At 34.3% G+C, this 12,310-nt stretch overlaps 1 protein-coding gene across 2 annotated transcripts in view; it reads left to right on the forward strand.

Moving 5' to 3' along the window:
• The window catches only part of LOC134529219 (protein odr-4 homolog), a 51,510-nt gene extending 42,458 nt beyond the window's left edge, over positions 1-9,052 (forward strand). The window contains exons 8-9 of one of the 2 annotated variants that reach the window (XR_010074500.1): positions 1,059-3,932; positions 7,921-9,052. Coding sequence is in view for 1 of the 2 variants with exons in the window: in XM_063363091.1 (XP_063219161.1) it covers positions 1,059-1,241; positions 7,921-8,066 (329 nt within the window). In the remaining variant the exon portion in view is untranslated. The remainder of the gene's footprint in view (positions 1-1,058; positions 3,933-7,920) is intronic. The other variant, XM_063363091.1, reaches the window with a different exon arrangement.
• The last annotated feature ends 3,258 nt before the right edge of the window (positions 9,053-12,310 follow it).

Genomic DNA, 12,310 nt, shown 5'->3' on the forward strand with positions numbered 1-12,310 from the left:
TGTTGTTTCAAGGTCGCAGATATTGTCGCAGTAGATTGTCGTATAAAAGTTAACTTGTAAATGGGTTAAATTAGGTGTTGGTATTCTGTCGCAGTACTCACAGTATATTGTCGTTCTTATAAAAGTTAATTTGTAAAAAAAATATTTCTTAAAGTATTATCGTATTATTATTGCTAGGTATATTGTAGTGTTTCCTTGGCTGACACCGACTTTTTGAAAACTCATGTGTTGACTAGATTGTGGTGAAAATTATCTTTTGTTTATTATTATTTCCAAAGGAGAAAATATTTAGTTCTACATTTAATTTTGCAATTCCTGCGCTATTATGAATTATAGTCTTTTCATACTATATTTTTTCCTTATAATTACACTCTACCAACTACAGCCGTATAAATTTTTCGAAGACTAAATCAACCAAAACAAACAAAGGAATGGGGTTAAGTTTATAACCGTTGTAGCCAGGCCCCTGTGGTAGTACTTTGTTGTGGAAGTTCTTATCACTAAAACTATCCATTTGTTAATACTACGTTGATTGTGTTCAGGCTTTAAGGAAATTAAATGTAAAAATAAAATATTGAAAGTGAAGAGAGACCTATGAATGCCAGCTGTGGGGATGTTGAAGGCTGAATTTCTTTATTTCTTTCAGAAAATTGAAAAATAGGTCAGTTAAAAAACAATTAATGAGGGAATGCTGAAAATTTTCTCAGGGAAATTTTATTACAGATTCGTGTGGACACACTGCTTAAAGTGAGAATGATACTAATCCTCTAAATCACAAAGGTTTATAAGTTTTCTTAAAATTTAATTATTCTGCATTAGTTTCGATTGATTCTGAGTATGTTCAATTTATAGTGTGTATTTGCTTTTAAACTGTGTACATCTTCATTTCTAATTTTAGAATAAGAGTAAGTAATAGCTATGGAAGATATGCAGAGTTTAAATATTTTAACCATGGTAAACTATAAATTAGTGAATCTGGCTGATTATGGTTGAATATTGTAATACTGCATGGAATGAATCAAATTACCTAGTTATATTATACATATTTTGTTTTGCAGATGATGTTGTGATACATGAGCCTCCACGGAGAATGATGGTCCGTCTGCCTTGTTCAGAGGTCCTTTTCTCAGATTATTTGTTTCCTGGGGAACTAGTGACTGAAGCAAAGCAGTCATTGCAAAGTCTGTTGGATGTCAGTGTACGTGATGTTGATATTTTGCACTCTTCTGCAGGATTATCAGGTTAGTAACTAAAATCTGTTACTTTTTCTTAAATATTTTTTGTTAAAAATTTCACTGTTATTGATGACCCGCTACTCGGCACTTGTTGGCCAGGACCTTGTACACTCTCTGTGAAGGCTACAGCTGAAACTGTACGGGACAGCTGGGCACCCCAGGGGGACGCTGTGTGGTCACGCATGTGCTGGAGCGAGGGGTGGGGTTGAGGGACGCACAACCCTTCCACAGCTCTGAGTAGAAGGGTTAGGGGTATTTTTCTGGAGAGCTACACTGGGCCGGTGGGACTGCCCGGCTGCTTCGTAGCAGGATTATGAGTAGAGAATAGATTTTACAGTTTTATTTTAAGGCCATTTTTGTTTTTAAAACAGGAGGTTTGTGTGTTAGTGCTTTTATTTGTATGAATTTTGTTTCTTAATAAAGATATATTATTCAAGAAATATGACACTCAACTGTACTATTTCACCAGAAAATATAATTTTAATTATGTTACATAATACATGTTTATAATAATATAAATTGTTCAAATAAGCTTGTCTAGTATAGAATCACCTGAAACGGTGATCATAATTTAGCAAGTATATGTTGAAAAATTGTACTGGCAATAATTTAAAAATTAGTTTTAAAATTGTTGCTAGTTCAATATAATATAATTTGTTTATATTATACTTTTTTGGTCTACACTGTTTGCTATAAAGTAGGTACATGCTAAATAGATGATATTAATTGGTTTAAATATGTTAAAAATTATTTTCTTATGATTTGAATTAATTTTTCTTAAAAACCGATTAATTTCATTTTTTACCTTGTATTTCGCTGCTGTATAGTGTATTGGTATGCTTTTCCCTGTTACTTCAGTTCTATTGCAAGTCACCTAATAATCTTGTCCCTAATTATGAGTAAAGAAACAGAGCTGTCTCATGGACATTACCAGTTTTGAGTCAGCTGAAAATTACAGTTATGTAGAGTCATGCGAGTATAGGCTTTTTAGGACGAGTCGAGTTCGAGCGAGTATTCAAGAAATGTTTCGAGTTCGAGTTAAATTCGAGTCGAGTAGTAAAATCCATAAATATCCATTATTTATATATATAACTGTCATGTTTAAAGACCAGCAAATATCAAGGCCCTATTCAAATCTCGGGTGTGAGGATTCTCATTGCTGCAAATATTTTCATGGTCTTTAATAATTTTGTTTCTTTGAAAAATGCTGAGTATTATAAAATTTACATGTAAACAAAAAATAAGTATAAAGGCATGTTTTAATCACCGACACTGAGCAAAATTTTATTCAAAACCATAGCATAAGTGGAAAAGTATTTCTCAACATTCTTATCAGTCACCTAGCTGCAGGGTATATTAAGGATTTCCACTGTTCCAGGAAATTTTTGTAGCCATACAATAAATATCAACTTTTTTTAGAATAATAGTTATACTGTATATATTTTAATATAGGCCTACATTACTAAGCCTGAACATAACTCAATATTAAAAAAAAAAAAAAAGACAGTAACATTTTACTATAGGAATGATCATAATTAACATTTTTGTAAAAGTCTTTCATGGAGAAACACCAGCTGTTCAATGTGCTCTGGAGCAAGGTTTTCTCGGCGTGTGGATACAGTAGAATCTCGTTGTAAAGTACATCAATAAATACTCAACTTTTATACTTAGTAATGAAAGTACTTTATTCTGAAAGTTACCTTTAAAACGTAGTATTTTTGAATTTTTAAAAATAAAGTAGTAGGGGATTAAACATTAGCTTGGAAGCAAATATTTGTAAAACAACAAGAATTTAAAAAAAAAATTACTGAACTTAATACAGTAGCCTAAATTCTAGGCCTACATATACAAAATTTATATCTGTCGAACACAAAATGACAAATGGGTTAAACTATTTTGCAGATATGTACATTTATTGGGATAGAATTCCCTCATCTTCTAGGCGAAGTCTCTTGCGACCAGCAGATAAAGATGACTGTTCATACAGTTTAATAATTTTTTCACAATCTTTTATTATTGTTGACAGTGAAGTGGGCACAAAACCAAACGACCGTGACATATCTGCATTTTTCCTGCCTTTGTCAACTTCTTTTACAATTTCCACTTTATCCTTCAAAGTAAACTGCTTGTGTTTCTTTTTATTTTTTTGGCCATCCATCCTGATAAAATATTCAATCAACAATATTATTTGCCTCGTGCCACGTCAAACATAAACAAACCTCTCATCCATAGATAACTATAGCTCTGCACTAGTAGCGCGCGTCGCGAGCATGGCTGTGCCAGGCGACATTCCGACCTTCATGGCAAAACAATTAAAGCGTGTCAGCCATGTTGTGACACCAAACAGTTCAAAAATTAACCTGCATAAATTAACATTATTAGATTTTCTATGTTGTATATAAGTTCAAATATAATTTTTATTTAATGTTTGTATCTGCGGTAATTGAAACTTTTAAAACGTGGTATATAAATAACCAAAAGATGGTGCAGCTAAAAACAATTGTCTTCAAGAGGGGCGAGACAGCAATCGATTGTTTAGATCGTCTCGTGCACTAAAGTGTGTAATCCATGGAGGACGAATGGCGCATTATACTGTGTTTGTTTACGTTTTATACTCGTTAACAATTCTTGAAAGTGCGCAAACACAGTAACTATTATCTAAAATTTTCCTGATAACTGGAAAAGAATTGTCGGAAGGTAGGATATGTTTTTAATGTTAAAGTGAAATATTTTTACATTGTTTCCATTGGTGTTTTGAGCGGGAATTTAAAATCATACGTTGAACTGAAAGATACAATGGGTTTCTTTTATTTACATGCGCAAACAAGGTTAGTTAACATGTAATTTTAAATATTTTTATACTTAGGCCTAACCAAAAAAGTCTGAAAAGACATCATTAAACTCGAACTCGAACTCGACTCGTGAGTCGTGAACGACCGTGCCGAGTCCGAGCACTAATTAAAAACTCGACTCGAACTCAAAATTTGAGTACTCGCAAGTCTCTACAGTTATGTTATTAACATTAGTCAAGGACAGTCTGTGACCTTTTCATTGCATCGATATCCCAAAGTTTAAAGCAGTTCAATGGTCAAAAAGTGTTATGTTTCAGTTTGCTACATTTAAAGTGATATAATAATAAAACATGAATTCTTGGATGCATTTAAACTAGAGAGCAGTGTTGAGCAGAAATAAGTAAATAAATTGGTACATATAGGTTTTCTTTATTTATATATTTATTTTGAAGCTCATCTCTTATTTTTTACGTGCATTTATAATTAATTTTAAGTTTTATTGCTAATTTTTTTATTAAAGGGTCATTTTAAAAGTAAGTAATATTTGTTTTGTCTAGATATTTTTTTCAAAATATTGTAAAAATATTATTTATCAGACATATGTTACGTTTGCTATTTTTCTATGTAGTCTCCATACAAATCTAAACATTTGTCATAGCATATCACCAGATTTTCAATGCCTTCTACATATACCAATCCCTCACTTAGCACAACTAATGCATTCCAAAAAAATGTTTAAGTTATTCGAAATCGTGTATTCTAAAATATTAGTTTCCATAAATATCAGGGCTAATTTACTTAATGTGTTCCAAACCAAAATGTGTTGGAAAATATACTTTATGTAATATAGATACAATCAAACCTCATTATTACAAACCTGAAGGGACCATAATTTTAGCACTTTGTAATAACGAGGGTTTGTATTAACCAAACTATTGGGATATCATGACAAAAAAAAATTGATTGAACTTTAAATGCCCATATTTACAACCATAAAGAAAATTATATACACTGTTGGTAGTATAAGCTGGCTTCACTACATGCATAACAATTTGTAAACACTGAAGAAAACAAACACAATGCAACACTTACAGAATAAATCATAATACAAACTTCAATAAACTTGCATTCATGACACATTTTCTATTCAAACATTTGGTTTAAAAAAAACATCAATTCTGGTTTGCACTATTCTTTTCTTATAGGCATTATTTACCACATTACAAAGCTTATCAAAGTTCAGTACTGATCAAGTATTGGTTGAGCAGTCTGTATCCAATCTTTAACTTTGGTCTTATCTACTGCTGCCGACTCCCCACACATAGTTTTGCCAACAAGAATGTTGCGATCCTTAAACCGTTGTAGCCAACCATTGCTGAAGTCTGAAATTCCTAACCTCAATGCTAGGTAGTCTGCCTTCTTCTGAATCATAGGTCCAGAAATAGGCAAGTTTGCTGCACGGATTTCTTCAAACCACTGCAACAAGGTAGCTTCCATTTCTTGATGTTTTGGGCCTCGCATTCTTTTTCTTGTTGATAATTTGCACGAACTCGCAAAAGCCGATTCAATCTTTTCACGATTTTTTAGTATTGTCGACAACGACGATTGCGGGATGTTAAATTCTCTCGCAATTTCAGTTTTCGTTCTCTCTCCATTGTCTACTTCTTCGATAATTTTAACTTTAACTTGCAATGTAAGGTCGTTGCGTTTACGTTTCACAGTCATATTACAAAACAACTCACACTCAAAATTGAGGTTAAGACACGTGCGTGAACAATGAAAAATAATATCAGAACTTTTTTTTTCCATAGATTGTTTAAACTTCTACGTATGTACACTTGCGACGACTAATATTAATAAGGTATAGAGTACTTTCCTTTTCGTTTTTCGTTTACAACATGGCATCTTTTCTAGTTTAGTTACTAACATCGCCACTAGAGTTAAACTTTTCATCTTGTTTTTCAACCATTTTGCACTGTAGGATACATACATCTATCTTTGAAGAGACGTTTGTTTACATGACGGTTATGAAGACGTGATTTACTTTAGACTTTGGCGGTGAAATTCGTATTAACCGTTTACTTATACACGTTAACAGCTACTTGAGGGATCAAAACAACTTCGTAATTCATATTAACCGTATTTCGTATTAATAGTACTGAATAACATAGGAAAGCATACCTTATTTTCTGGGACTGTGAAAGTACTTTGCATAAACAGGTATTTCGTACTAAGCGGATTCGTATTAATGAGGTTTGACTGTATGTAGAATAACACTCAACAATAAATGTGTCACACCATTTATCTTTATAAGCCTACCATAGAATACTTTGTATTAAAAATACAACACCACGTAACGGAGATACGGAGATAGTTATCATCAGTTCGCTGGTTTGCTTGCCCACCCAGGCGTGATCAACTCAGGTTGCATACCTTTCCATGAACTTTCCAAACCGTCCTTTACTGGCCGTAAAACCGATATTACTGTCTGGATATTTACAATTTAATTTGTCAAAAATTTAAGTGCTTACTCCTGTATCACCGCTTGGTTCACACCAATCCTGTCAGGCCCTTGATTTTTTTTTCATTGCACCATTCATTTAACAGCCTTTTCCATGTGAATCACTTATTAATTTCTGTTCCATATGTCATGTCAAATATATTCCCGCTAGTACAACCAACAGCATCCGACGTTTGATAGAGTTCTTATTTCATACAATTTTGTGCACAGATGACTTGCTTAAAACTAAAGTGTGACCAACATAAGTGTGGCCTTTGTGATATTCTGCACGTTGTAATACTTCTAGTTTTGTCGCAAATACTTAAACACTATTCATTATGCTCTCACTTGGAAGCCATGATTCCACTGTGATTCCAACTGCAGGTGCTTGCGCACGTATAGTTACCGGCAGACAAATGGGCAGACGTTGCTTTGTGTTTGTGCGTGCGAGTTCCCTGCCACTGAAGTTCATCATGGCCTGGTCTGTGGCTGGGTGACAACATGCGGATGTAAAAACATTTGGTCCTTTAAACTCCATAGCTGAAACTTAACGTGCCATTGCTGATGTTTTTACAACAGTCGATAGCATAGTCGGACTTTGTGGTGTCATGCCCAACATTTTTTTGCCTGTGGTGATTTTGTGCTAACTGAAAGTTACAGACATGCTATTGGAGACTGGGGCAGTGAAATTAACATTGCGCTAAATTAATTTGTGCACTCTGAAGATGTGTTAATTGAGGGATTGGTGTATTCATTTACCACCAGTTTTATAAAGAACTGTTCTTGAAATTTCAGGAAAGAATGAACTGAGTCCATCTATAGTGAAACATTTATCCTGTTTGGTTTTTCCCTTACTTCTTGATTTGAGTTTGTCAGTCACAACTGATGATTGGCTCGAGCGTTCATCATAAATATTTGTTTGCCCGCCATTAATCATGATGCACCATTTTCCAACTGAAGCTTCATTCATCACATTACCATAAACCTCGGTTATCTGTCTATAAATTTAGATAGGACAGAATTTTTTTGCATTCAGAAAGCGTATCACACTATGAACCTCGCACTTGGCAGGATCTTTAATTCTGTCACACGTTTCAAAGTAACAGTACACTAAACAGTAAATGTCTGCTGCGGCTCGCTGTTAGCATCAGACTGCCGTGAAGGAATGAGAACTACCATGACGCAGTAGCAGGACTGTGTGGCTCGTCAGTTCAAAACATTCTTTACTTTTAGAGTGACCCTCGTACATTAGATTTATGTAAAATTATTCTCTTTAACTCAAGTGTTATTAACCCTGCATCTGTTTGAATATTTCTTAAATTTTATTCTGAAATAGTATTAAATACATGTTTGACTTTATCCGTGATTTTGGTATCTTCTTTTCTTTTTTCAGAGTTTAAATATGATGAATTGAATACCAGAACATTAGAAAACACTAATGTTTTGCCTGCAAAAAATGATGTTTTTAAATTTATTTTTTTGGTCCTAGGCATTCTGGTACCAATTATAGGATTTCTTATATTTCATCACCAGCAGTGAAGTATGAAGATGTTTTTCATATCATAACCAAGCATTTATATAATCATTGTTTGACTGTGATTTATTGGTAATATGGTGATCAACCCAGGTTAGCCTTTTAACATTTATAAAAGAGAAGCTTTTGCAAAAGGGGGTAGTTTCCTCAAGTTATTTTTTGCTTCTATATATAGTTTTGTGTTTTTGCCTATAATTTAAGCTTAAGTTGTTTTATTTTTTCAAGAAAGGTTTATATAATAGTTTTAAAATCTTTATAGGTGGTTTTATATTTCAACTATAGCATAAGTTAAAAGCATGTATTCATATTGTATTTAGTTTGAACTATCTATTTGTATGTAGCCTTCATCGCAAAACTGTTTAGCTGTTGGAATTCAGTTATAAATATATAAAAACATAAGTTTTCTCAAATTTTGGGAACTTTTTTTTCAGATTTGGACATTTTTAAAATGAAATCCTAGAAATAAGCTTATTTACACAAAGGCAACTAACTTACAAGTGGTTAATTCAAAACTGTATACAAAATGAATATTTACTCTCATTTCATGCTAGCATTGCTATATAAATCAGCCTTTGAAGTTTTTAAAACTTTTGAATAAACAAAATCATTTATAACAACTTCTCATAACATCTTAGTTATATTCTGGATTCAATTAAAATCATGGGTAAAATCACAGAATTTTATGAGCACAATAATGAAAGAAACTAGCCTCTTAGCCTGAAAATAGCTTCGGGGGTTGCAAGGAGGTGAACGGCATGGAAAAGAAGTAAGTATTCTGTTGCTTCAAATGTGTCACATCATGTCTGACATGTTTAGTGAGGTCCTGACAAGACATGAAATCATCTCCTGCACTATATTGTTAGTGATGTCCTGATGCTCAATAATGAAAGTCGTTATCTGTGTTAGTTGAGATGTATGCAAGTGTATTTTTGATAAGTCTTATTTTGCAATTGGTGGATGCTTTCAGAAAATAAAATTTTCAAGCAATAAATCTTTTCTTTTAGTATGTGCAATATTTTTCTGAGATGCTTATTTGCATTAAAAGTATATGGCCAAAACTAAGGAACTACCTGGGATTGAGTAAGTTTGCTAACTTGTTAAAGTATAGTGATATTTAAATGAGCAACATTATGTGTGTTTAAATGATTGTTAGTACAACCAAAATGATCAACAATATATTTATTTCTGGTTTTGATGAAAGTTAAAAAAAACCAGGTTGGCCCTGACTGTTAGTGTGAATATTGTGCTGAATGAAATACTATTGAAGTTATTCTTACTTTTTCTTCTATTTTATATTAAGAAATAAGATTTTTAATAAGTACGAAGTACTCATATCATGCCTGTAAATCAAACTTGCTCCGTTACAATATTAGCATGCCATACGAGATGTTGCTCTCAATCAGAAATTATACAGTATGCTATAGACTTTAGAGGCATGATGCAATGCTGTCTAAATACTTGCCTGACGTGATGGTAGCACTGTGCTTTCTAGTTGGCCACAACACAGTGAAAGGCCAGAACAGAATGGTGATCAAGTATTGACATACTTAAGGCAGTGCTATACACACAGTGGACACAATCTGTGATAGAAAATAAATTGTGTTCATAATATATCCAGTGTCCTTAAAATTTTGGCTGGACCTGTAAGAATCACATGCATGGCTCCAGAACATAGTGATGTAAGTCAAGAATTTTTCAAATTTAAGTTTTCCAAACCAAATTATAATTTTAATGTTTCAAAGTTGAAATATTAAACTAATTCAAAGCTACATTTGGAAGTGAAACATCATAGTAAATATTAAAATATCAAGGCCAAATTTTAATGCAGCATTTTCATGAAACAGTGTTGTGAAACGTTTCCGACGTGAAAAGGACAGAGAATAGGTTGCGGACGATGCAGAGAACTTGTCGTGCCCTGATGCCTAGAGCGGGCTCCACATATTATGGCGTGTGGCTCAGGTTCAACTCTGCCATAATGCAGGGAATAGGCAGGTCGCTGCGGTAGGGACCCACTTGCGCCTGACGCCAACCGACTTGCTGTCATCTAGTAAGGAAGTATTTGGGCAGAGGGCAACACAACAGGGTTTGAGCTTATTATTATGCACCGTACCACAGGCCATATTTGCAAGAAAATGGTGTTCTTTAAAGTATTTAATATTTTAATCACTTGTGTAAATCTGTATTTTTAAATAGTGTTGTATGAGTATTGTTTTTGCTGTGTAACTAAATATTTTTGTTTGTATAATGCTTTCCACACATAAGTTTGATAGGGTAATTATTTGTCACAAATCATTATGTTTTTAACTAAATCACACACCATATTATAATTATGAGCCTACGGGTGAAAAAATTTGTTATGTCCAACTAAGAATATGCTAGTTAAAAAAAAAGTTCAAACAAATGCTGTGCGTAGAATATTAATTGTTTTTATTTTTACTTTGTGGCAATGTGGTTATAATTTCAAGAATTACAGTGAAGAAGGTTTGTGTCGTTTAGTTTTTGCATCGCAAAGTGGCAGACATGTTACTCATGTTCATTCATTTGATGGTAGAACATCGTAAATGCCTATGAATACATTTTATTATGTCTATGTAGCCTATTGGCAAAATCTGTTGCACTATAACTTGATGATAAGGTGATATTTACAGAACTACAAAATCAGTCTGAAAAATGCTCGATCACATCTAATCTATACATAATATAAAATTAAATTAAAAACTAATTTATTATAATCAATACTATCTTTGATATTTACTTTAAAAAATTATGGTTTGAGTATTTCAACAATGAGTAATATTTATTGTTAGTTGAGCAGTATTCATTGATCAATAATAATTATTGATATCCTGACCTGTTATTTTGAAGTGAGTAATTTTTTTTTAATTCTTGTTTATTTATTTATTTATATTTGAAACAAATTAATAATTACAAAAAATAATTCTTAAATACTTCAAAAAGAAATGAAAGCTAAAATTCTCATTTAATGTTATCTTGTTATTAAATTGTATAAATAGTTATACTGAGTAATACTAAGTAATATTGTTAAGATTTACCGCGGGGTTCGTAAAGGATAGCCCAATTAAAGATTTTATCACTAAACAGTTTTGTTGATGGCCACTACTTATGTCACAAATAATCTTCTAAAGTGGCAAGTAATCAATTGTACATAAAAATGTTGCTTCCCCAGTCACTCAGTTTCCACACACCGCACACCTCGCTGGGCCGCACCTCTGGCGCAACTCTCGCCGCAGCACCCCTCGTGGGTCTCCGCCGCGGGACTCCGTCGCCACACTCCACCGCCGCCGACGCACTTTCCTTCGCCGAGGATCCGCTCGATGCCTCGCTCGGAACTTCGCTCGGGACTCCGCCGCGCCCGCGACACTATTGCCCGGAACTGAACCCTTTGCCCTTGAACCTTCGTCCAGGGACTTCACCGCTCTATCGCCAGGAAACTCTGTTGCGGGAAAACTCCCGATTCCACTTACTCACTCACTCACTCACTCACTCACTCACTCACTCACTCACTCCCTGTCCTGGAACCTTTGTCCAAGGACTTTGCCACTCTGCCACACCCGCGGCACTATCGCCCCAGAAACTCCGCCACGGGAGAACTCTCACTGACTCTCACTGACTCTCCCTGAGGCCGGCGTCCCCCGGCTTTTATATCAGCCCAGGCACTTTCTAGAAATCACGAGCGCGGCTGGGGCCAGTCGCGTCATTCCGCGCTGACCCGACGGCAGAAATCTCTTGAAACACGTGTCGGCGGCTCACGTAACTTCGCAGCTGTCAGGTTTCGGATGTGAAACTAACAGCGCCGCGCGGGGAGCTGAGGGCTGGAGGGAGGGGAAGCAGCGACCCAGGTGCGCGCGGAACGTCTCATGTTGCAGGGCCACATGATGTCAGCCAGCTGTGCAGCTGCACGTGTCGCGGCCTTGCTCACGTTCGTAACATTATTAATGTTGTTGAGGATAAATAATATTAAAGTTTCTTTTAAAAAAGTGTATAAATTTTAATAAGAATTGTTTTCATGCTATAGTTGGGGTACTGAAAATCTTATAACAACATTTTATGGTGTGATTATTTCAACAGTGAGTTATATTTATTGTTATTTAATCATTATTTATTGATCAATAATTTTTGATATCCCTAGCAGTTATTTTGAAGTTAGTAATAATTTTGTTATTTTATTTAATTAATATATTTTTATTGAAGTGAAACTTTTTGCACGTGATGAGGGTAAAATTTCATT

The sequence above is a fragment of the Bacillus rossius genome, chromosome 2 (assembly GCF_032445375.1).
Source record: "Bacillus rossius redtenbacheri isolate Brsri chromosome 2, Brsri_v3, whole genome shotgun sequence".
Lineage (NCBI taxonomy): Eukaryota > Metazoa > Arthropoda > Insecta > Phasmatodea > Bacillidae > Bacillus > Bacillus rossius.